The sequence below is a fragment of the Cyclopterus lumpus genome, chromosome 22 (genome assembly GCF_009769545.1).
Source record: "Cyclopterus lumpus isolate fCycLum1 chromosome 22, fCycLum1.pri, whole genome shotgun sequence".
Classification (NCBI taxonomy): domain Eukaryota; kingdom Metazoa; phylum Chordata; class Actinopteri; order Perciformes; family Cyclopteridae; genus Cyclopterus; species Cyclopterus lumpus.
The window spans coordinates 11,708,067-11,733,702 of NC_046987.1; the positions used below are offsets into that span (position 1 = coordinate 11,708,067).

General features: G+C 41.5%; 2 protein-coding genes across 6 annotated transcripts in view; both read right to left on the reverse strand.

Annotated features, from left to right (window-relative positions):
• evla (Enah/Vasp-like a) overlaps positions 1 to 11,521 on the reverse strand; it is a 33,580-nt gene extending 22,059 nt beyond the window's left edge. The window contains exon 1 of one of the 3 annotated variants that reach the window (XM_034525424.1): positions 11,059 to 11,521. In XM_034525424.1, coding sequence (XP_034381315.1) covers positions 11,059 to 11,063 — 5 coding nt within the window. In that variant the 5' untranslated portion in view covers positions 11,064 to 11,521. Of the gene's footprint in view, positions 1 to 2,622; positions 2,712 to 6,964; positions 7,191 to 11,058 lie in introns of those variants that run through there. The other 2 variants (XM_034525423.1, XM_034525422.1) reach the window with 2 other exon arrangements.
• Positions 11,522 to 11,874: 353 nt separating this feature from the next.
• The window catches only part of eml1 (EMAP like 1), a 47,724-nt gene continuing 33,962 nt past the window's right edge, over positions 11,875 to 25,636 (reverse strand). For 2 of the 3 annotated variants that reach the window (XM_034525452.1, XM_034525449.1), the window contains exons 6-23: positions 23,998 to 24,024; positions 20,898 to 21,027; positions 19,735 to 19,884; positions 19,017 to 19,086; positions 18,669 to 18,776; positions 18,458 to 18,553; positions 18,230 to 18,364; positions 17,961 to 18,060; positions 17,624 to 17,775; positions 17,036 to 17,161; positions 16,622 to 16,753; positions 15,742 to 15,809; positions 15,541 to 15,629; positions 15,349 to 15,446; positions 14,851 to 14,938; positions 14,318 to 14,413; positions 14,094 to 14,224; positions 11,896 to 13,874 (exon numbers count right to left, since the gene is read on the reverse strand). In XM_034525452.1, coding sequence (XP_034381343.1) covers positions 13,749 to 13,874; positions 14,094 to 14,224; positions 14,318 to 14,413; positions 14,851 to 14,938; positions 15,349 to 15,446; positions 15,541 to 15,629; positions 15,742 to 15,809; positions 16,622 to 16,753; positions 17,036 to 17,161; positions 17,624 to 17,775; positions 17,961 to 18,060; positions 18,230 to 18,364; positions 18,458 to 18,553; positions 18,669 to 18,776; positions 19,017 to 19,086; positions 19,735 to 19,884; positions 20,898 to 21,027; positions 23,998 to 24,024 — 1,922 coding nt within the window. In that variant the 3' untranslated portion in view covers positions 11,896 to 13,748. Of the gene's footprint in view, positions 13,875 to 14,093; positions 14,225 to 14,317; positions 14,414 to 14,850; positions 14,939 to 15,348; positions 15,447 to 15,540; positions 15,630 to 15,741; positions 15,810 to 16,621; positions 16,754 to 17,035; positions 17,162 to 17,623; positions 17,776 to 17,960; positions 18,061 to 18,229; positions 18,365 to 18,457; positions 18,554 to 18,668; positions 18,777 to 19,016; positions 19,087 to 19,734; positions 19,885 to 20,897; positions 21,028 to 23,997; positions 24,025 to 25,636 lie in introns of all 3 variants that reach the window. The other variant, XM_034525450.1, reaches the window with a different exon arrangement.

Genomic DNA, 25,636 nt, shown 5'->3' on the forward strand with positions numbered 1-25,636 from the left:
TTAAGCTACAAATATCTCCATCTCCTCCACTAATGCATTGCATTTCCACTAACTATTATATACAGCAGTTCAGATTCTCATAATCTATGCAACATCATCCAAGCTGCAACAGCCTTGATGCATCATGTCCAGATTGTATAACTGTACTTAAGCCATGGTGTATCTAACCCCTGACTCTACTACTATGTAATATTGCAGAAAGAGCTACAATTAAGCCCCAAATGGGGGAGAGCGGAAGAGAGACAAATATAGAGAGCAAGAGAGAGACAAAGAGAGAGAGAATAAGAAAGAGAGAGAGACAAAGAAAGATACAGAGAACGACAAAAAGAGAGAGACAAAAGGGACAGAAAAAGAGAGAGAAAAAGAGAGAGAAATACAAAGCGAAAGACAAAGAAAGAGACAGATAAAGACAAAGAGAAAGACAAAGAGAGAGATAGAGACAAAGAAAGAGACAGACACAGACAAAGAGAGAGATGAAGAGAAAGAGAGACAGAGAGACAAAGATAGAGGCAAAGAAAAACAAGAAGAGAGACAAAGAAAGAGAAAAGAGAGAGAGAGAGAGACAAAGAGAGACAGATAGCAAGAGAGTAATGGCATTAATGCAAACCGCATTAATGTGCTTATGTTCTTAGCTAAATGTCCCAGTTGTGTGCAAAAAGCTCAACTGATGATGTATCAGTTTGCAGTGATGCTCCATATAATTCACACTAACACAGGAGGATGTGTGTCCTATATTTTGCATTTTCTTGACTGTGTGATTGAAATGTGGTACAACATGTACGAACATACAGGCTGATTACAGGCGTACTGAACAAAATATGAAAGAGTAGTCAACCAGTCCTTACACAGAATATTTGTAGACCATATGTAGAGTACATTTACTCAATAGTGTCATTCTGTTAATCTATATTGTATTTCTGTTCCTGCCACTGTGGATTAGGGGACACAGATAACAACCTGTATCATGGAGTGTGCAGCTGTTTTCTTCTGAAACATCAATTAAAAAGTGGCGTATGGATAAAATAACAGGAAAGGAATGTCTAATGTTTTTGTCTAATCCAGTGAATTACATATTTGAAAAATCGGAAAACGTTTTAGGTGTATCTCCCTATTTTGTACTAGTGAAAAATGTGTGGAGCTGATAATAGTAAATTCACATTATTACGTATCATTCCAATAATACAGTTATTCTAAATGAATTAACAGCTGATAATATACATTAATTGACTTGGCTCTACACTCAAATGACTCAAATACAGTGAGTGGCAGGATGCACCTTTAAAATTAGTTTGCGATCTGCCAATAAACACAGACAAGAAGTAGAAGAACAAGCGTAGCACACCGACTTGAGAGCCAAACATGTGGTCGCCGGTGTGGAGATTTCAGAATAAGAACATATGTTTGCAATTTGTTTTTTGTTTGACTAGAAAATGATTAATGAACATTTTAAGATTCAAACGGTTCTTTGTGTTTGTTGCACTTACAGCAGTGATAGAAGTTAGATTTGGTTAGGTTCAGAGCCTTTCTTACCCTCAGATGTGCAAGTTATTTAAGTTATTATCGGCTCGCAGTTTGGGCTGAAAAAGGTCCAGATTGTGCATTCCTCTAAAATCAATGTTTTTTTTTTCCTGAAAATCTACAACAAATAAAATGTTTAGTACTAAAGTGTGATTTTGTTTGTTTGTTATTGTATCTGAGTATCGGATCAGTGAAGCAGGCTAAAGGCAGGTTTTGGTGTGCCGCAACTTCAGATTAGTTTCAAGCAGCAGCTGCACATACTGTACACATAAAACCTCATTGTCCTTTATTTTTAAACCCCCCATCCTCTCCCCCTAGATAACAAGACAGCCAACAGAGCTGTTTGATCCTACACTTATCTTTTGGGACCAAACCTCCCTCTTCTCTCTTCAATCCTGCCAGCAGAAAACAGAGACAAAAAGAGAAGGGCACTGGCCCGAAAGACTGCCATTTTAGCCAGAAGCCATGCTGTCTTCAATACTTGTGTGAATTAAACATGTACAGGGCGCTGAGAGCACTGATATTCAGAGATGCTCTATGTGAAGCTGCCGAGTGTTTAGAATAAAGAAGCTGCTCGGTGTTGACACACTCTCTTGGCAGCATCTCTTTGAGTGGAAAGATGCAATTGGGCTGGAGAAAAGAAAGAATAAGAGGATCATCAAAACTGATCAGTCATCACTTCTGACACTTAACTCTTATACACACCAACAAGGAGATGTTTTTTTTGTTGCCGTTTTGTCTGAAATAAAATGTATCTATGCACACAATTACTAATCCAAAATAACCTAAATTCCCTAAATAACAGTTTGTTGAGGACAGATTAAGATTAGAGATTAGTATTTTGGCTCTGATTAAACAACCGGGAAAGATTTGCCCATCTGTGTTGCTGGAATATCACAACCCTTTCTTTGCACACAACGATCAAACCAAAATGTCAGACAAGTGTTTGTATTCTGAATCACAACTCTCTCCAATTCATTCCCCACAAAATGTTTCCATCTCTGTTATTTTTGTTTACTTGCTGCCTTTGATTTAAATTCCATCACTCATCCTTGACATATACTGGAAGTAGAAACGACCACAGACACAAGTGTCGGCACAAACCTGGCGGCGATGTGGCTGTAAAACAACCCTGAGTCACTGACACTCTGAGGGAGGCAGTAACGAAGCACTTGGAGCCGATGTAAGTCCATTTTGGTAAACCGGAAAACAACAAAATCTGCGGCTTATTTCTGACAAGAACTCCCTCTTGTGTCGCTCCGTCACCGGAAAAAACTAGAACTCATTACTCCGCCGAGAGCCTGACACATAAATTACAAACAGGAGCGACGGCTGCGCAAATAAAACAAAAACATCCACTTTAAAAACCGAGATGAAAAACATCCCTCAGATCTGAATTCTTGTACTGCTGCATTTGCTATGATGATCCATCCAGCAACAAAGAGATGACTGAGGGGCAGACTGGCAGAGATGAAGTCACTGACCAGCCTGTTGTCTGACAGATGAGTGTGTGTGTGTGTGTGTGTGTATGTGTGAGATTGAACCTCTGTGCTATTGTCATACTGTTAACCCAAGGGAGATTACCTCATATCCGTCTCAACCAGCTTTTACCCCCCTCCATACACACACACTAATGTTTAGTGTGTGTGTGTGTGTGTTTGTGTGTGTGTGTTGGGGGGTGGGGGTGAGTGGGGCGACTAGAGCCTGCTGTTGCCCTAGCCACCTAGTATTAAGCACAGCCTGTATGAGCAACCGGCGGGCCATACTGTGGCCAGCTCCTATCGATTGGTTGGGATGCCCTTTAGCTCAGAGGACTCATGCAGTGGGTGAATTTATACAACACACATTAATTGGAAGAGGTGTTCGTTAACATCCACTAAGTAATTGACTTACTCTGACGCTCAATCAGAATTTGATGCACAAGAGAAAGATTTTGGAAGTCATGAGATTTATCGTTGGCTGGAGGGACTTTGTCCCGACCGCGGACCAGATTAATTAAAAATAGAAGTGAACACTGCAGTTTGTTTTGAGCGCTGAGGCTCTTCAGGTCAGTCGGTCCGTCCACCACTTTGTTCCGGAGTGAAATATCTATTGGATGGATGCAATCATGTATTGATGTGCCCTGACTTTTCCTCCAGCGCCACCATGAGGTTAAAATGTGTGGCTTCAATGTGTCTACAACTATTGGATAAATTGCGCTGAAGTTTGGTAAAACCCTTGACTTTATCTAAATGTTATCATTTAGCTCAAAGCACCAGTGCTTCTTAGTACAGTCTAACAGAGCAGCTGGTGTGGCTGCAGATTTTTAGACTGATATTGAAATTAGCTTAAAACTCAGTTTCTGTTGGGCTGTTATCAGAACAGCACATGGAACACTGGAACCAGTGTAAAACTAGTAGTGATGTTTCTTCCTCGGGTAATGCTCCACACATGATCAGATACAATGAATATGATCAAAATATGCAATAAATAAACCCATTAAAGCAACGAGCGCACACACACACACACACACATGGTCCCAGGACTGACAGTACTCCAGTGTGAGGATGAAAGAACATTACTCTTTGAACTTTGACCTCTCTGGTTCACTGGCCTCCACTCCAACAGCTGCCCTCATATGCTGCGGTGACAGCAAACACAAACCGCCATGGGGCGTGACAGGGCACGCTGCAGCACAAGATGCCACTTGTGATTGGTTGGATGAGGGTCACAGTCAACGTGATTGGTCAGGAGAGTCAGCGATCAGGGATTTAGTTTTCTCGGGGCTCACAGTAAAGCCTGTGACAAGCGGCATTGCTGCTGGACTGCAGGACATTTCTGTGGCAGGCCGGGCAAATGTCTACAAGTCCGATTTGTGACAGGGGAGTCTGTCGCGCCCTGAAGAGTGGACACTGCCTGCTCACTAACGTTTAAAAAATTATGACAGGCAAGTGATTACACTGAGCATCAAACACGTGAATATGTGGATGTTTCTCCATGACCATTGTGTGGTTGAGAAACATATAAACAACCTATCTACTACATTATAAGTTGTATACTTCAAACTCATTCAGTTATGAAGCAGTTTTTCAGTTTAGAGGTAGAATTTGTTCACGTGTAGATATATAATGAATATACACGTGGGTCCGAACAACAAAATTTAAGACAAAGCCAGAAGAAATTAAAATTCAAAAAACTTTGTCCAGATAGCGTCTCTAAAGACGTAACTTTTACTCTCTAAAGACCTTTTTTTGTGTTCCCAGATAGTTCCTGGGAAATACCCATTGAGGTGCATTGAGAAATGCACCCCCAATCCCAATGGAAGCTGATAAATAAACATACATATGACTGCAACGGCACTGTATGCCAGAAATGTAGGTCAGTGATCAAATTCAAGTCTTTAGAGAAAAAAAGTCCCCCCAAAAAAATTATTGCGAAAAACAAGAAAGCTTTATAGTAACACACGTGTTTTAAGACAACGAGATGTACCCCAACATGTATTTCCTCGTGTTAGGGAATAAACACATATAGCCTAAATATATTCTTAATATTGCCCTTCGATTATGTTGTGTCTTCCATGTTAAGGGGAGCTGACTGGGTTTGCCGTTCCTAGTGTGATTACATCACCTCAAATCCTCAATATTGATGCTGTTGACAATACGTTGTGGGTGCATATTACGTTACTATAAAATTACTATGAAAGAGTGAAAGAAGAGCCTGCACACTTTCATCCGGTCAAATTATTTGTCTCCGAGAACAGAAAAGTCCCGAAGAAAGGTCTGTTCACGATTGCGTTCCTAAAATATTTAACCAAAAATGAAAGGGGTTGATAAAAAAAAATGATAAGTAATGTGGATATGATGGTTCAGCAGGAAGAGGCATGTATTGTTCATTACAGTGACCCAGTACAGTCAATGCATCTCGTCCCCATATCAATATAGAGTATCAATACATTGAATGAGACTTACGGATTCTTTGACAAATGGTTGATTAGGAATCATTGTCGTAGTAGAAGGAGATCATTTTGCGGTATCATATCCACAGCCAGCAGCAGTAAAGCCTCCCAGAGGGAAATCAGCATGTTGACCCCTTTAACGACATCACTTATTCATGACATATCTCTGCTGATGCCAATGGGCCCTCAGGCTAATTGTCATGAACATACAGTACAATATGGATAGCAACCCCCACTTCTTCGCACACCCCTCCCCCACCACTGCTTCTCCCTCCACCTTCCTCAAGCGCTCTCCAGTCCCGTCACTAATCCTGATCCTTAAAGGGAAACGCAGCTCGGTAGGATGCACAGACGGATACACCAGTGGTACGAAATTACAGAAGGAATACAATACTTTTCCATATTTGATCTATTTCTGGGATTTCCGAGTCAGTGTAGACTCTCCTGCAGATTTACTGATGTGTTTTGCTGTATTTGTCAACTGAAATGCCTGGAGGATGAGAAGGACCAGAGCGGCAACAACTGACAGATGAATGGGAAGAAGTCATGTGATGGGCTGGTTTCGATGAAGAGTTGAGCAGAGTGGGTTTTCAGAAACCTGCTAGTGGCAACTTTACGGTCCTGCTTCGTAATAAAAACGTGTCAGTATGAGCAGTGCCTCATGAATGATGAACATACTGTGGGAGAGGGTTTCCCTCTCTGTACTGTACTTTACAGTAGATTACTAGAGTGCAAGCGGTCAAGCGTAAATCTCTGATGTTATCTCCTCTGACCCACTCGGCTCCAACTCTGTATTTGAGCTCCAACAAATCACCACATCCCACTGTAATCTGCCAAGGCCATATTATACATGCACTCCTCTATCTCCTCGTATCATCTGGTTTCTGATAGTCCCACTCAAGTAGCCATTCAGAGATTAGCGCCGCGCTCTATCCCATTCTTCCTGTGTTTCTTTCTCACACATGCAGCGAGTCAAATGGGACCAATCCTGTGAACCACAGAGAGCAGCTGAGCGGACACACTGACAGACAGAGGGAAGCTCCTTCCTTCTTCCCAGGAAAAGACTGAACCAATGAAAGATTGCTAAAGGGTAACCAATCAGGGGTCTCTGCAAACAGCTGGCTCCAGAGAAAACACAGACAGAGGAGGGGGGGTGAAGAAGGAGACGAGTGGAGTTTTTCCTCTCCCATTTTCCTCGCTTTCTCTCCAACTTAAGTTTGTTGAATTGTTATATAAAACAGCAAGTAGACCTGCATTGATGTTCAGAATGATACAGAAAGGAATACAGCTTTTCCTGCAAAGAATCCTACAAATGCGGTTGGAAAAAGCTAACTGAGCCTCTGGTCTGAAAGATGAGCCAGGCTTTAAATGGAAGCACTAGAGAGAGAAGAAGCAACATCGTTACAACACAGCCCAAAGCCGTGTTTTCCTTTAATCACACTACCCCAAAAGCACAGAAAAACTAAAAAGATACAGCGAAAGAGGCGATGAAGAGGAGTCACATCGGCTTACCCAAAATCGTCCAGGGAATACATGTTGCTGAAGAAGACAGTCCAGTCTTCAGGCAAAAGGATGAAAGGAAGAATAAATGGGGAGATTATGGAGGAGAGGAGGAAGTGTCAGCCTGAGCGGAGTGAGCGGTTAACATGCTGAAGCCAACCCAAGCGTTCTCCTTCTTCACATCCTCGGAAAACGCTCCATAAAACTCCTCTACGCCAACAGAGCAGACATGAGACACGGAGGGAGTGGGAGGGAAGGAGTGAGCGAGAGAGATGAGGAGTGTTGCAACAGAGTAAGGGAATGTAAGAGAGAGAGAGACGAACATGTGACCAGAGCAGACCAGTCACCTCTCTCCGCTCCGAGGATTGTGGAGTGCTGTCTTTCAACCTCCAAGGAATCTTTTCCACTGGATGAAAATTACATGTTAGCCTATATAGGAAACAAAAGTGCTTTCACAGTTCGCCTTTCTATAGCATGTAAAATTCTGCTTTAAATAGAATCTGAAGGGAATTTTAAAAGGTGCATGTGAGCTAACCTCTAATCCCCAATTAACTATGGAGTAGGGAAACAGTAATACACTACTTCATTCATTCATTCAATATCTGTCATAAAGGGTAACTTTCCACCTTAAAGTGCACTGTAGAAGTAGATGTAATGATTAGTTTTATATTCAAGCAACAAAGGCTTTAATTCATCTTGTGTAACAGTTGCGGTTTTCTTGTAGCTTTATCAGAATTTATCCTCAACCCGGTGGTCCATCTGGCTGAAGCAAACTTAGATTAAGCCTCTTTGCCTCAGCGAGACGAGGTGTGGGAAACAAACAAAGAGCAATGTAGTACACTAAAAGATTAGGGGGGCTTAATGGGGTTTAGACAATGGTAAGAAACATGCAACAGACCCTGGAAGGTCAGTGAAATACAACACAATCTTCTTTTTTCCAAAACAGAGCTTGTATAGGCTACATGGAGGAACATGCATCCAGAATGTGGAGCCAAATTGTAAATTGTGTACGGGGGAAGTACAACTAGTAAGCTGAATCAGAACCAGAAGAACATCCAATACAATGTTAGAACGGGGATGAACTGAACTGAGCTAAAGTGTTGTGGGGTCATCTGATACAGCTTGTTTGACCTCCATCAAGCCAAAGGATGCCTGATGCAGATGCACATCATCAAACACAAAGCTTTGTATAATGTATGGGATATGTAGCAAAGGACCATTAAAATAGGATGCATGAGTTTAATTGTGTGTGGTGTACACATGGTAATTGCAGAGCTGACAATGAAAAGAGTGAGTGAGAGAGATCTGTATTTACTTTTTACTTTTGATTTTTTTTAAACAAACATATAATACTGCCTTGGATGTTTTTCATTGTCCTACCCTGAATCTTCTTGCAACCCCTCAAAATCGTTTTGTAACCCCTTGGGACCCACTGAGCTAGAAACATATGCAAATATAAAATCTGTATTCTCTCTGTGACCTCTACACTTTTGTAAATAACAATGTAATAAACTACACTTATCAGTTCCTGCTGACACCTACAGGAGATCAGCAAAACAGGTTAAACACTTCTTGACAAAATACTTTTTTTGTGGTTTAGTGGCATCTAGCGGTGTGGTTGCAGATCCATACCGTAATAACACTTGCAGTACCACGGGTTTGCACTCTGTGACTGACATTACTGCAGTTACACAAGCGTGTCGGAGACCTACAGTGGCCTTTAGGTAACCGAAACGCGCAAACGGCTTTTTGGTTTGTCTGATCTGGGCTACTATGGAAAAATAGCGGTGCAACACGACGGATTCATAGTTTCGGGTGATTATACACCACAGAAATGGTTTACATATTGTTTAAAAGTGTCAGGTTAAAGGTTAAAGCATTGCAGTGGATCCATTGGCAGAAACAGAATAAAATATCTAAAATAAACCTGAAAATAAGAATTGTTTTTGTTGCCTTAGAATCCGTTTATAGCTACACGCGGTTTATATTCACAAAACTGTCCGCCATGTTTCTACAGTAGCTCAGAAGGGACAAATCAAACACTTGTGTTTGGCCACTAAAGTTCTCCTGCGCTCGGCACACAGGAGGAGTTTCAGTTTCACCGTTTGCTGCCAAATCCTTCACACTAGACCTTTTCGTTTGGCCAGTTTTAGACTATTTAATTCAGGCAAAGTTGTGTTTATACTTTGGCTTCTTTGGTTAAGAAGCCAGATTTGTGCAGATTCTTACAGAAAGACATGTTTCATTCTGAAATTCCGGCGTCATATCAGTACAAAGATTTGTGAACAGGTCCCAATGTAATTCTGATTTATTTCCTTCAGACGTCTTTTTCATTCACCCTGCCCCTACCTGCTCTCCCTGAAAGGCTGTTTCCATGAAAAACGTGGTGACGCTGGCTCACGTGGAGCTGCTCTCTGATCAGCTCGGGGGGCGGCAGCCGCCTGCAGTAAGATGCTTAACTCAGCGTTTTCCCTTCCAGTCGCTGCACTCGCTCATCCTACCTTTCCTGGGATGAATCACCACAACAAGCAGCTTCAGAAATCATCCTGCATTAATAGTACAGGACCCACGCCTTCACTCTTTGCCCTCTTCCCTGTTTCTCTCACAACCCACTCAACCACACACACACACACACACACACGCACGCACACACGCACACAAACACACTGACAAGGAGAACAGTGAGGAAGCATCGCATAATAAAACCACTACGGTCACTGGACTAAAAATAACTACGCTACACTCTCACGCATGCACATACACATTCATAACTCTTATATAAATGCAGCAATGGAAGCAGTGACGCTGAACAAATGATCTCATTGAATTATATCTTCTTTCCTCTGCAAAAAGAAGAGCCAGGTCACCTTGTTGTTGCTTTGTGGAGATGTAAGACTTCCCTTTTGGGCTTGAATCAAAGAGCAGATCTGCCTCTGGCAACAACAAACGCACAGGATGGGACGCAAGCAGCACAGCTTTACAGAAAAGAGGAAACAGCGTCTTCATCCAACTGGACTGGTTTAGCTACTGGCTTTGAGTTGTTATGGGAAAGGGCAAGTTGTTTAGGATCAGGAATACTTCACACAGATATCCAGATGTGAGAGCACCCATGGCTTTCTCTTTTAACCGTTATTCCCTTACTCCTTTTCCTCTTTAAAGCAAGTAGCACCACTTCTACAGACCCAGACACTCACTCACACTCACTACAGCAAAAAAGAAAGAGAGTGCACTGTGTGTCTGAGGAGAGCCGTCAGAATAAATCTGAAGCCATAAAACAGAATGGTGCAGGCTGCAGCTACGGAGACACCGAGGAGTCAAACTAAAGGCAGCAGGGGGAAATATAAACGAACTGTGCATAAATAGAAAGACTCTGCTGCCGGAGAAGATTTTTGCCCTCAGCGCATTCTGCATACCAACATAAGCAGGGAAAGGCTCAAAATAACATTGGCAGTGAATACAATGAGGATTTACACAGCAGATACATTTCCCATAGGCTGGGTATGTGGATCCGTCATAGAGTATAGGCTTATGTAGGTGTCTGTGAGGAGGGGGAGTGGAGGGTCTGATAACCTGCCTGGCAACCACCAGAATAAACACCCTCCTCCTCCTCCAGCGATGGATATATGCACCCTCACTTATCCTATTTCCAACCTCCTACAGCCAAGCCCGCTGGCCATCGGTCATATTCAGCGTTTTATTTCAACCAGGTGAAACACACGATGCTGTCGTTTCCATGACAACGGTAGCCTGAATCAAATCCTGCAGTCACTGGCCGGTGAAAGCAGAGGGCTAATAGAGGGGGAGCAGCCCAATTGATAAACATTAACCGCTGTGTGTATCGGGAGTGCACAGCGAATGGTAGCGGACCCCTGTTTGGGAGCGGAGGCCCGGTGGGTGGGCCCCTGGATGCTCATAATACTGTCCCTACGAGGACAGAATAAGACCGCACAATGTTTACGACGCTGCGGTTCTCCACCACATTACCGGCCGTTGAATATTTTCGCAATATAAATGTATAAATGCATCCGGAGGGCCCGCAGATTTGGTGTCGGTGCGCATCTGTCATGACGCGTCAAACAGAGCGCGTGGTGCTGGCCGCCGCTTACCTCATTCTCTCGTCTTTTATTCAACCGGAGATGATGACACTGACGAGGCCGACTACAAGAGCCGCCGGTCCGCTTATTGTTCTGTAAAGACAGCCTGTGAGGCTTGAACGAGCCCGCCCGCTTTGCACTTTGTGTCCCTTGTGCGCGTCTTTAGCGACAATACAGGCGCAGGATGAGCGGCGTTGCAGACACGCTAAGCGAGGACACGAACGCTTTCTCCCATCCGCTTTGTGCTCCGTTGTCTCTGCTCTCCACGCGCGCCGCTGCGTATCCTTAAGTCCATGTTCAGCCGGGGCTCGTGCTCGGTAGAAGACGGTGAACAGTGGTCTTCAGCCGCCGCTTCCCTCATGCCATATCTTCTTCCCATTCGGAGTGTTTTGGTGAGGTGGAGAGATTTTGGGGGAAATGCTAATGTTGCTGCGTGCGAAGGGAGAGAGAAGGGGGCGCATGTCGGCTCAACGCTGCCCACCAGCGGCCAAGACGCACACGTGCAGCCCACTGACGCCCCCTCCTCCCCCCGAGATCACGAGTATGAGGACGAGTATTACTATACAATGTTATGGTGGTCAGAGCAAGCTTTAAGGAAGGCACTATGCTGTAGGAAGATGCCCATACAATTAATGTTTCACTACTATATGTTCTTTTTTAATATAAGGAAATATAAACCTTGCAAGAGTATACTTATATTATATTTATACGTAACATCGCAGAGATGTTGATCAATATTCGTCTTGAAATAAAGATTATGTAAAATAAAGAAACCCACAAAATTTAAATCTAAAAATGATGTAGTGGAAAATATAAGACACAGTCAGAGGAATTTCATGTTGCATTTACTTTCAGACATGGTTAAAGGTTCAATGGTATTCTGCAGCCCCAGGTGTTTAATGGTAAAGCGATCGTTTTAGAGTGCTAACTATATCACTGCTGATAGATTTGAGTGGTTTTCCTGATAACACAACTCCAACAATCAGCCATCAGCCAGGCTTTCAAAACAACACCAACATGCCTCTATCAGTGGCAGTTATGGTCTAATAAATCTGCCACTGAACCCCTGTCAAAATAATCTGGTGTATTCATGCATGTGTGTGTAATATTGGCTTAGTGTTGACAGTAAGATGAGGGGTGTGACGTACAGTAGGCCTACGGACAGAACGCAGCTGGGAACATTTAAAACAGACGTTATTGGGTCGTGAAAAGCTCCGGTGAGTACTAAATGGGAATTTGCTTTTCTATTATGCAGGTAAATTGACCTGCTGTATGTTTTTCATTCTGAAGCAGTGCATTATATAAAAAAAACACTCAAGAAGGTTCAGTTCAGTTAAATCACTTGCCAGTGACTGATGGTGCACAACTCAGCAGCACATCAGACGTAAACAGGTACAGTGTAATGGTCTCATCCTTCTCCTTTCTAAAGTGATCCCGGTGCAGTAAAATGCAGATATATGCAGATTTTAAAAGGCTTCATTCACATTGTTGAAAAAAAAAAAAACACACAAAAAAAAAACATGCTTGCTTTTCATTTTCCTTGCACCTCGAGGCAAAGGCAAGACACAAGAACCCATTCCAAAGATCGGAAAACACTTTAAACACTGTATCAGCTACATTTTGCTCATTAGCTGCTCCAAGCCTCTTAGTAAATGTAAACATAAGGGACTAAACACGGATGTATTTCAGGGAAAAACTCAAAGGAACTGAAATTGGAAGTGAAAGATTTGACTCTTAAATCAATAAATAATAGGAAACGTGCCTCTTTTAAAACCTGGAAGCAAAAACGTAGAACGTGTTCAGATATTGTAGTGTAAAACAAAAGTTAAAATCCTAACTCACTGATTGATGTTCATTGCCCTTAAAGGATGATCGTTCCAAATGGTGATTAACATCACATCTGGCTGAACCTTGCTGTATCTAATGATCATCACGACTGTATTGGTAGTTTTCAGTCAGAATTAGTCAATGCAAATAAATCAATAATGGTTGAACAGTTGAATCTGATATTAACCGTAGTTGATACCTCTCTGTATGTTTTAGTGAGCTGTGTTTAGGGCTCGTCCTGATATGTGAATGTTAATAAAAGACGAGTTCTGCTTTACTAGTGTTTTCCTGAGTTGTTAAATACAAAATACACAAAAGTTCAACAATTAGAAAATCCCTCTGTTCTTTCTTTCCGTACACAGTTTTTGTTCCAATGCTCTTGGATCTCCAGCGCAGTGATGAACCTTCAGTCCATCATCTGTGGTGAGTGTCCACAACACAAGAACAGTGAAACTCTGCACATGCAGTCAGAAAGTCAGAGCCTTTGGTTCTGTTTAGTTTGATTTGATCTGTTTGTTTCATTGGGGACTTGGCTACAGTATGTGAGAGACTTTCTTCTTTTTTTTTTACATGTATTGTGATAAAAGAAAAGGTGAAATATTCAGGATTTTTGTATTTCAAGCAACTGCATAAAACACCTCCAACAGTTTGTCTCATTTGGGATCTGAGAGCAGATCAGGAAGAAAACCTTGAGTTCCTCTTCTGTCAATTCACTTCAGTTCAGCAGATCCACCTTTTTTAGCTCATGAGTTAATTAAAGTTTGGTTTGGTTCAGTTTAGTGCAGTTCAGCTCAGTTCAGTTCAGTTTGCTCCGGCTGGGTTTCAGGCCCCCGGCAGCAGTAATAAAACAACAGTGTCTGTTTCTGCCGGCTCCCTCAGACGATCCTCCACTGCATCACGCTCATGTCCTTCCCTCCAGTTGACACCAGGTAGCCGTCGTCATACAGGAAGGTCACGTTGGTCACGTGACTGCTGTGGCCACCATACACATGGCTGGGAGCCTGACAGGAAAAATAAATAAAGAATAGTGTCTTTCCATAAAATGTGAATACAAGGGCTTAATCTCAATATTTACATTATTATTTTATCTTTTCGGGCTTTTTGCCTTCATTAGATAAACATGGGAGAGAAGAGACGAGATGCAGCAAAGGGCCATGGGTACATGGTGCCCCCGCTCTACCCAGAGAGCCACCAGGGTGACCCAGTACACTGTATCTTACCCTGAACTGGGAACATGGGTATGAGAATAGGTGGACTTTCCCAAAGTCATCTCCGGTAACCAGAAGGCTTTTATCACTGGACCTGCAGGCGGCGTTGATGTCGGTGCCATCGGAGCCGTCGGGCCACAAGCCTGAGGAGCAGAGAGGGCACAGAGACATCTATTGATGGGACATTAAAACATAAACACTCACCTAAAGAGGACAGGGAAGGAGTCTTCACTTACCGAAGACCTGGAAGCCCAGAGTGCAGGTGTGGGTGGCCCACTCAATGTCTCTGGTGGTCTCCACACTGACAACCTGTTTACACACTGATGGGATCCCTGGGGAAACACACAAGCAAAACACACAACATGTTTTAATATAAATCAGTATCATGGGTGCTGTTAAAAAAATGGTAATAGAGAACTACTGTTGATTTAAAACCATTGGTTTAAGGGGCCAACATCAACTCTTTCCAGACACATACATTGCATTGAAGATATAATATGCAGGAATTTCCTGCTATTCATCCCTCTCCTGTGCTGTGCTGCCATCAGAGTGTCAGTTCAACCAAGCGGAGCCACACACACAGACAGACAGACACACATACACACACACACACACAGACACACACACACAGACAGACAGACACACAAACACACAGACACACACAGGCCACACTCGACTGCTAACTTTGAATACTATGTGTTTACAAACAGCAACTGACATTGCTGCAGAGCATACCAACTAAACAGCAAAGACGTGTGATCATACTTACAATACAGTATCTCATAGTCCCCTGAGTTTGACACCAGGTACTGGGAGTCCACTGACCAGTCCAGATGGGTGATGAAACTAGAGTGACCCTGAGATTTGACACAAAAGGACCACGTTAGATCATTTACCTTCACAGGCACTTCCACGTGTCCATGGAAGCAAAATGGTGCGTCAAGCACCAGAACAAATCCTAAAAATATGCATTTGATTTGATATTGCATCCCCCAATGATTACGTTTATGTAGCTGCAGCAGTGTATGACTCAGCTTATGTCCTTTGTCATTTTATAGCTTCTGCATCCACACACACACACACACACACACACACACACACACACACACACACACACACACACACACACACACACACAAAGAACAGGGTGTACAGAGTGGAGGCAAATATAGAGCTGAGGAGGGAACTAAATATCAAGATGATGCTGGATGGAACTAAAAATAGTGGAGTTTAGAAAAGGGGCGGGATGATAAATACAGGTGCTCACCGAGCACTTCCCCACTCGGCTGTACTTCCTCCCGTTTTCTGCCACGGCGTAGATATAGATGTAGTTGTCGTGGGAACCGATGGCCAAGAAGTTACCATCTAAATAAAAAAAAGACAGGATGATGATTGTGCTGTACATTTCCAAATAACCAAAAGGAAAAGAGACAGTAAGAACAACACTGTGTCACCATACCTGGCCCGTAGCACACAACAGACAGCTGTTCATTCCCGTCTGTGTGCATTGTGACCAGATCCTTAGAGTCAGAGTCCAGCACCAGCCACCTGCAGGAGCAAACACAGCTCAAGCTTTTGAAGATCTGCTCTGGAGGATTGTACAAATGACTGTCACATAATCACTGTATTTACTGAGGTTTGGTGAAGGGGTGATCCTTACCTGCCAGTCTGGGTTCCTATGGCAACCACAGCTCCAGATGGGTGGAAGCCTGCTGATTGGGCAGCATCCTGTTACATACAGGAAGAGTACATTAATCCCCCCCGTACTTCAAAATGGGTTTTGTGTTACGTGTTAATATGAATAAATAAACAAAGAGAAAACAGAATACAAAATCAAAACAATACATCTTAATAAACACAAACAAACAACATACTATACAGTATGCCAAAACAAGAGGCCTAAATACAGAACAAAATATTTAAAGATAAAATAAATATATATATATATATATATATATATATATATATATATATAGATAGATATATATCTATATCTATATATAGATAGATATATATATCTATATATATAGATATATATACACATTTAAAAAAAGGAATCCTACTTCATATATTCAAATTAATTTCATTATCATATAGAACACATTGACGGTAATTATGGAAAGCAAATACTTAAATAAACTTAAATTCTATACTAGGTGTGCTTTTTAATCAAATACAAACTTGTTAGCAGTCTTCTGCTTCAATACACCTTTCCCATCTTTCAAAATGTTTTTAGTGATAATATTTATATTCACCATATAGTTCAATACAGTTTTTGTGTTGTCTTTATCGTTACTTCATTTGGATGTTTTCATAAACATTATTCTGTCCAGAGAAGCTCAGAGTTTGACACTAAAATATATATTTGAAGGTAATTTAATGTTGTTTCATGTACATGTATAGATTTTAGATGCTAAATGTACAGTTCTTGTTGGTTCTCAGGGACATCAGAAGTGGTCAAAATAGTGGCCGATTCGTTGTGTTGTGTGCTGTGTAATTCCAGTGATTGACCACAGGGTGGCGTTGTTGGCTAAACTTACTTCCATACTCTTGGTCCAGACGAGGTGATGGGAACTTGAGTCCCACAGGCAGACCTGCCTGTCATAGCCACAAGTGAGGAACTGAGGCTTGCAGGGGTGGACCGCCAAACCCCACAACTCATCAGTGTGACCCTGGAGAAGGGAGAGTTTTCTTCCATTACTTCTTGCTACAATATCATAGCCTTTCAAATGAAACCTTCACTTTGGTCACACAAAATAAGACATTATAAAAATTCACATCGGACTCTTTGACCTTTTTCCCAACCAATCTTCTAACATTTGAGAGACCAAATAATGAATGGATGAATCAAGAAAATAACTGGCAGAAAATAGTCATTGGCTGCAGTGTTAGTATAGTATATTATTATTATTATTATTATTATTATTATTATTATTATTATTATTATTATCTACCTGCGTAATAGGCATGAACTCTCCATCCAAACTGCCTTGCAAAACAAAGTGTTTGGTGGTCCCAATGAGCACCGTCTCCCCTCGGCCCTCTGCTATGGTCCTGATTGGGCCAAACAACTCAGGCACCTGTGGAGGAAATACAATCATCATGTAAACCATCCGTTTACATTTTGCCAGATTAAATGTCAATATATCTTTTACTGCATAATCTGGTCTCTGTAGAGCAGACAAGTCATGAGTGGTCCATAATAAGCAACATTATAAATATCTATGAATCTCACTGAGAGCACAAACTCATCTCATCCTCTGTAATATTTATGATACGGTGCAGCATTCAGAATGCAAAGTGTGCCTCCCCTGCAAGAGAGCAATATCTGACTAATATAAGCAACCTACTTTAAAAGAAGGAGCTGGATATGCAGCTTAGCATTTTAATAAAATATTAACAGAATGTGGTAATATCAAATCAGATCGTTAGGATGCTGTAGAGCTCTTTCACTAAACATGAACAAAACCCAGGCATTATTGAAATAAAAATACTTCTTTAAAGTATGACTTATGCATTTCAAATTCTTTATTTTTCCTCACCTCCACTGTTTGAATCTGCTGGTAGCTACCGTCCCAAGAGATGAGCCTGCGGTCTTTACCTCCAGATACCAGCGTGCCGTTCCTCAGCATGCACAGAGCAAAGATGCTGCCTTCGTGAGCTCCTTGGATCACGTGGCTGATGCGATTAGTGCCTGTGTGACACAGACAAGACAAGACGGACATAAAGGTCAAGGAGCGCTTGATTATGTAGATTCAGAGACGGATGGACAGACAGACAGACAGTCACACAGTGTGATCGATAAGTCAGAGACAAAAAGAGATCTCATTGGACCACTATGCATCAATAAAAGTTAATCAAATTAATTAATTAACGTGCCTTTTCCCCACACCAGGATGTTCCCACTTGAGTCTCCTGTGATGGCGTCTCCATTTTCTGCGAAGGTCACGCACAATACAAACTTAGGCTTCTCCTGTTTCTGCAAGAAACACAAGAACACACATATTGTTTCATTTTTCTCCCATTAATTATCTTTGTATAGCAATAAATGGGATCATATCATACCACATGCTGTTATGATTGCTTTGGTGCCTCTATAGCAAACATTATTGCTTTACAATATTGACAATAACATGTGGTTGTCTCACCTCAAACAGTCCTTGCTTCTTCACCAGCACGCCTTTCTCCAGATTCCAGAAATAGAGATGGGATTTGCCGCAGGTCACTACGATGTTGCTGTCTGTCGGGTGAAAGTCTGCAGCAAACACTGACTCGTTGGAGCACTGAGGAGAAACACACAACACATCTACATTTACACCCAAATGATTTGAGCAGTATGCCAGGTGATGTCTTAATTAAAGAACATGCACACATACCTTGACCTCGGCTAGTCTGTCCTCTCTCTGCCAGTCCCAGACAGAGAGGACGTGGTCATTGGAGTCGTCTACGACGCACAATGTATTCCCTCCATTCTGACACACAGAAACAGACACAAAACCATGTTTTATTCACCAACAAAATGGAAACGCAGCACAGAACAAAATTGCCCTAAACTGCTTGTTAAGTGTATTGGTGGCGTTTCCTCACCGACTTGGAGAAAGCAAGGCAGACCAAAGCTCGGTCAAAGAAGCCTGCACCTAGAACATGGAGCGTGTTGAGGCTAACAGAGTCCCACACACGCACATGAGGAGCCAGCTGCTACCAGAAAAAAACACACACACACACACACACACACACACGAGCGAGAGGCGTACGATCAGTATGATGCAACGTAAGGCATTGATAATAAAAGTGAACTTCTCAGTCTGTTTATTAAGCAGAATTGGCGGAACCAGCTGGATAAAACATCATTTATTAAATAAAATAGAAAAACACCTCACTCACTAATAAACCAGACATTGAATACTAAAGTAATAAAATATCAACCTCACTTACTTTTCCATCCGAAGAGGTGCCCGCCACCTGACCGGTTGCTATGGTAATTTTATCAGGGTGGACAGCCAGGCTGGTGAAGAGGAAGACGTGAAAACAGTTAAAAGCCTTTCAACATCAAAAGGACAGTTTGAATAAAGATGAGCAACGTGATCGCACAACATGAAAGGAGGCTTTTAAAGCTGTGAATACGATCATCACTGTAGCTACCACACACCGTCTGTACTAATGTGAGGGGGAAATTAAATCGTTTAAGATAGATTCATTCCATTTTGGGTTCGGCGGTGTAGCAGCTCATAGCATGTGTGAAGCTTGAACACGTCTTCATCTTCAAAGGAGTAAGAAATAGATCAAAATCCTTTGATCTGTAATCCAAAGTCTTCATTATTCATTTGAAATTATTAACCCCAAGGTCACCGTTCTACACTTTCATGCTTGTGTACAAATGCCTCATGCCAAGACACACCAACCCTTTAGTTCACTCGTCTTACTCTTTACTTCCCCTCATCATATAGTTACACTGCACGTAAAGGTATCAAGAAAAGAAAGAACTCTCCGGCCTGTGAGGATTATCGAAATGATGTGTATGAACTCTAACAAGGAAACAAGACGAAAGGCAGATGACAGATGTGTTACGAGGCGGCAGTAGATGACCAAAGCGTCACCTCAGGCTAGTGTGTGCTTTTCATAATCCCCATAATAATCCCCAGGTGCCTCTCACCATTTGATGTCATCCGTGTGTCCGGTGTAGTGTCGCTGCAGCTGCTCGTCCACGTTGAACAGGACGACCACCGAGGCGATGAAGTACACCGTTTCTCCAGTGGGCAACAGGTAAAGATTGGAGCGACAGTCTCGGCCGCGGTAACCATAACTGGACATCACAGAAGGTCAAGAAATAAAACACAAAATATATCCAAAGTAAAGCTTAAACAACTAATTGACTGAAAGAATATGTTGTCATTTTTTCAAGCAAAAATGCCAAATCCCCACTTAAAGCTTCCGATAATGAAGATCAGCTGCTCTTTTGTCTTCTTGCTGCTCTAAATTGAATATCTTTTGGTTTTAGACTGTTGGACCGAACAACAACTTTGAAGACAGCAGCGTGGGAACTGTGCACAGGGATTTTTCTTATGTTTCATAGACCAAACGATGAATGGAGAAAATAATTGGCAAAGTAATCGTTAATGATTTTTTTTTTGTTGCAGGGCAGAAAGGTTAATTTTCGATTTGCTGACACCAACAAGCAGGTGTAACATTTCGCAATATTATCTGTTAGTTAACATGAATGTAAGAAACAAAAACACATTAAACGACTCACATTCAGACGCTGTGTGCATGTGTCTATTCCTATCTGCACACTAGTCCATTGACTACATATATGAAATTGCAGCCCACATATATTTCTACGAGTGTGTGCGTTTGTGTTCAAATTCTTCAGATTTAATCTATTCTTTGTCTCCCTCGCGGCTCTTCCGCAATTGGGTTGCTGCTCGACTGAATAACAAACGACATTCATTCTTTCATCACCAAATGAAGGAGAGAAACCACAAAATGAAACAAAATAAAAGAGCACAAGAGGAGCTGCTGACTGGTCGTGCCTCAGCCTGTGTGTATTACACACTGCAGGCTGCAGAGCGATGAGCCCGTTTCCAACTGCGGCAGCACCACACGGGGAAAATGAACATCGGAGCAGATCTACTCTGACAAGCAGGGAGAGAGGAGACGACAGTGTTGTCAGCTTCCTCTCTCAACTACATCACAGTACAATCTGGATTTACTCTCTTCAGAAGATTACTTTTCAAAACTTTCCAAAGAGCAAGCAGGACTTCTTATTTCCTCAGAAAATTACCCGGGCAAAACAAATTGAAAGATAAGAAAGGATACACCCAGTCCAGTTTGAGTTTGTTGCTGGGCAGGTCGGCTCTGGCCTCCAGGCAGTAGCGGTCCACCTGGTCTTTGGGCATGTACATGGTGACGGGGCGACCTTTCAAGAACATTTTCACATAACCTTCCTCTAGAAAAAGCAACAGAAACGATCAGTGAGATAATATACAAGTAGGAAAACAAAGATGTGAAGGCTGGAATCATGTCAGTATAACATTTAAAAAGCACAGACATGACACTGAAGCATAATACAATATGTTATTATGATGTGAATGACAAGGGTGACTGTTGATGGTGTGACAGGATTAGAGGGTAATGGAGAGTTGTGATAGGAAATGGACTCAATTAAAGACAACAAATGACAGAATTTGCAAACAAACAAGCTTTTTAACTGACTTTATTAGTCATTCCAAATACATTATTATAACAACAAAAGCGCAAAATAGACTGCAAACACTTTCAATACTCATAAATATTCAGCTCACAGCAGAGGTTAACCAACATAAAATGCAGACACAAGCAGAGCAATGGAAATGTTATGAAAAAAAATAAATAATGTTTCAAGCTTAGAAACGGGCATAATGAGAAATTCTCAGCAATTTATAAACAAAAAGTCATGCAGAAAACATTAAAAAGAACCAAAACAACCAAAATGAACTATTAATGTCCAGAAACGTTTTTTTTGTTAATGCTCATTGGAAGAAAAAAATAAAATGTAAGGTAACATAATGGATTTTTATGGATTTTATTTTGGATATGTTTTTATTAGGTGATGCTAAAAAAAGCTGCCATTTCTTTGCAACTTCTTTGGGACGAACACGTCGCCATATGGTGTTTTTCATGGTACAGATCTGATATGAAAGCATGAATTTTCTCTGTACGGAGCGGCTCGGGCACGATGCAGCTTGATAACTGGAATAAACACATTGATATCTAGGAAAGTGAGAGTTGCTATTCTGTGTTTCCGGACTTGATTAGCTAGTAACAAATCTGGAAGTACTGGCTGGGAGACTTAATGGGGCTGCGATAACTGGGTGTATCAAGGGGAGAGTACGATGACAAACTCCCTGTCTTTTTTAACTGAAGGTTAAAACTCTGAGGTTTTCTGACCGGTGGCACCTTGCCAGCACCACCATTTCTGGCCATGCCTGCCTTGCTGCTCTCTGAGGTTTGTTGGGGGCCGGTGGCTGAGCGGGCTGTGACAGACGAAGCAGCGAGGCTGCCACTAGTCCCCTTCCGTTTGGCAGAGCGGCTGAGGTAAATCTGTACTGTGACTATAATGTAGACGGGGGAAAAGAGCAGAGGAGCCCATGATCGAGTCGAGTGGTGGAGGTTGTCAAGGCCGGTTGGGTGGAAGGGGCCAAATGGGGACAAGCAGAGCGAAGGAGCAAGAAACGTAAAGGGTGGAGGAGGTTGGTGGAATACGTTAGACAGATGTAATGGCTGTTTATTGTGTCACACTTAGTAAAAGCATTATAAGACTGGTAAAACACATAAAGGAAAGTAGGGAAACTGACTCCTATTATACACAACCAGCATGTTGAGAGTGTGATCAAACACTGGGATCTTATCTTAAAGCAGTAGTTAAGTTTGGGGTTAATTAAGTAAAACCTTTTTTTCCCCCACTGTCTCATCAGTAAGATCCTGCCTCACAGGTCTAAATCAGTGGTTCTAAACCAAAAGGGTCAGGGACCCAGTCAAGAGGTCACAAGGTTAACCTGAGAATTGAGAGATGATTTAAAAAGGGGCAGGACAGAACTAAATTCAATGTTTTGATGCACACATTCCATGTAGATTCTAGCTAGCTAGTGTAATTTAGAGTATATTGGTCAGCTGAACATGCAAAAACAGGCAACATACAATTCTAGATATTTGGAGAGTAAAATTTCCAATAATAAATGACTACTCAAATACAATATTTACTTGGGTTTTAATTGTGCTTTTCTTTCCAGAACATTCTCATTTATCCTTCAATCAACAATGTTTTACATTGTTCTTTCCAGGAAATCTTAGGAAATACTCGTCTTGTTTTGTCTTGTGAATTACTGCATAGCTTTACGTCTTCAGACCTCTAATCATTATTCTGAGAAAACAAGTTGAGAGGTTTAGGGGACCAAATCCCTCTTGGATTAAACATGAAAATGTACCTGTGATGAGGGGACGCAAGCAGAAGCTGTTTCCTTTTAAAGGGCCTAAAAGGTTGAGACTGGTCTAGATGCTTTCGATGGTAAAATGCTCAGATTATCTTTTAATAATAAATTATCCTGTAAAGAGAAGGCCTAACAACAATATGTCTGGGACGAAATAAGCTTAAACTCCAGTCATTTAGTTAAATTCTTGGCAGCTTTGTGAGTACTTGCTGAAGGGGACTACACACAAACATACACACTTCAGGTCATGTGAGAAAACTACAAGCAGGTCAATCAACCAGACTTCAATAGGAACTGAATGTGTTTGTAATGCAAATATTCATTTAGAGGGCTGTAAATATAATAAGAGTAGCGGCAAATTGACTTGCTGAGCTGCAGCGAGAACAGAACCGATGTGGCTGGTGTTTGCTCGAAGCGGCTGTGAGGAAGCAAGTGTCAGAAATCTTTGTGTTGTTACTATGGTGACAGAAACTAAATGCCTACGAGCAAAAGTGAGGCTGCGAGCAAACACACACACACAGTTGGTGAAGCAGCGGCTTCAACTGCAGTTAAACAACGAGTGTGGAGACAAAGTGCAAACACTGCAGTCACTCCAACGTAGCTCTCAGTGGAGGTTAGGCAGGGTTTATGTGTGTGTCTAAATACAATAAAAGGAATGTAACTTTCTCTCACACACACACACACTGTGTCAACCCACTCCTGCCCCTGTCTGGACAGCTCTTTGATCATCACACCGAAGGAAACCTCTAAAGTTTTGGATATCAGAATGTTTAGGAAGAGACGTCCAAAGAGGATACCAATTTCAAAATAATAGACCTTATTTTATCTTTAGCTTCTGCACTGCAGCCAGACCAGAGGTGATGCATGTACAGAGGTCAAAACAAATCATCTGCAGTGTCCAGAGAGCTGTGTGGGCCGGGGGCTTTAGGCAAGGGGAGGGGGGAGCCTACCTTTGCAGTGGGTCACACGTCGCATCCCTTGTAAAGGTCACAGAGAAAGACACAAGAACCAGGTGAGGGTTGGCATGGCTTCCTCACTTCCTGGTCTGTCCTAATATGAGTGCACTTCCTGTTTCCTGGTGTTTACGAACAGCACCCACTGTCCTGCATGCTCTTAATGAATCAGTTTATGTGTCAAACCTTCTGCTCCTATGTGGCAAGGGATTTAATTGGCTTGTTTTTTTTGTTTTTTTTTAACAATCTACAAAGAAAGAAAACGCAGATTTCTTTTCCAGCATTTTTTCTCTATTTTTTCTAACTTTTCTTAAAAATGAGACAGTTAGAAACAACTACCACATAAATGACTAGCAGCCCATTTAGCTGTATCAAACAAACCACTTTGCATGTAATTACTTGTATCGTGTATTGCAGGTAAGCATTATAGTGGAAGAATTTATTGCTGCAATTATCGTTTGTATTGGTTCACTTTCATCTCGTGGCAGTTTCTGTCCCTGGTGCTGCCCTGATCGGGGCCGCTTTACAGGATGGTCTATAATGAATTAAAATGTCCAGTAACAGTAGGGCACAATGGTGATGATTAACCCTGTAGTAATCTCATGGTTTCAGTTTTAAAATATTCAAAGAACATTATTAGTATTAGTTTGTTTTATATGTAGATCATATTTGCTATAATTTCAAGTTAAAAGAAAAAAATAGTAAAGTAGTTTGTTTGATGAAGTGAGTCAGCCTGAACTGAAGAGGACTGAAGCCAGGTGTGTAAATCAATAGAAGGCTGGAGAGGGAAATTCTGATCAATACCGATTTATTTCATATGTATTAAATCATCTTGTTACTGTGTGTTTCCTGATTTCTATTTTTGAGAATACATTCTTGTGTGTAGTTCAGGAAACACTATCAACTCATAATTGAATGTGTGGCTCTTAGTTCTCCTGCCTGACAAATATCACACAAACTACTGAAAAGATTTTAAATATTTGTCATAAAAAAGTCTGAGCTAATGCTATCTTACTAAGGTTGCATGGTGCTGTGTTAAGAAGAATCTCCACAAAAATGTGAATAGAACTTACTAAAGCTAAACAAACTAAAGATTTTGTTTTATATAAATAATTAATATATATATATATATATATATATATATATATATATAGAGAGAGAGAGAGAGAGAGAGAGAGAGAGAGAGAGAGAGAGAGAGTTTTGAATTTGCGGCAGTAGATCTCACTGCAGTTAGCTAATCCATGGGGCTACTTTTATGTGTTTCATGTCAAATTTAATTTAATTTGGAAAGCTCTGAGAAGCTTGCGCTGCTCGTTACGTTTGTACTCCACGTCTCCTCTACACATCAGAGGTTATGAGATTTATTGACCCATGGTCAGTAGGAGATCCAAACACAAAAGTATCGGAATAATATTAAATCGTACACAACTGAAGTTCAATTTAAATAAAAAATAACTTATTATAAAAAGGAAAGATGAATGGAAGTTTGGATGTGAAGATGTAGTAATGGATGAAGTGGACGGGTTACTTGTGAAGGAAAAGATCATGGGAAGGATGAATGTTTAAGATACAACAACATGCAGCGTAGCTTCTGTGGCCCTCTGTGTGTCAGTTCAAGGCACTGAAAAGTATTTAT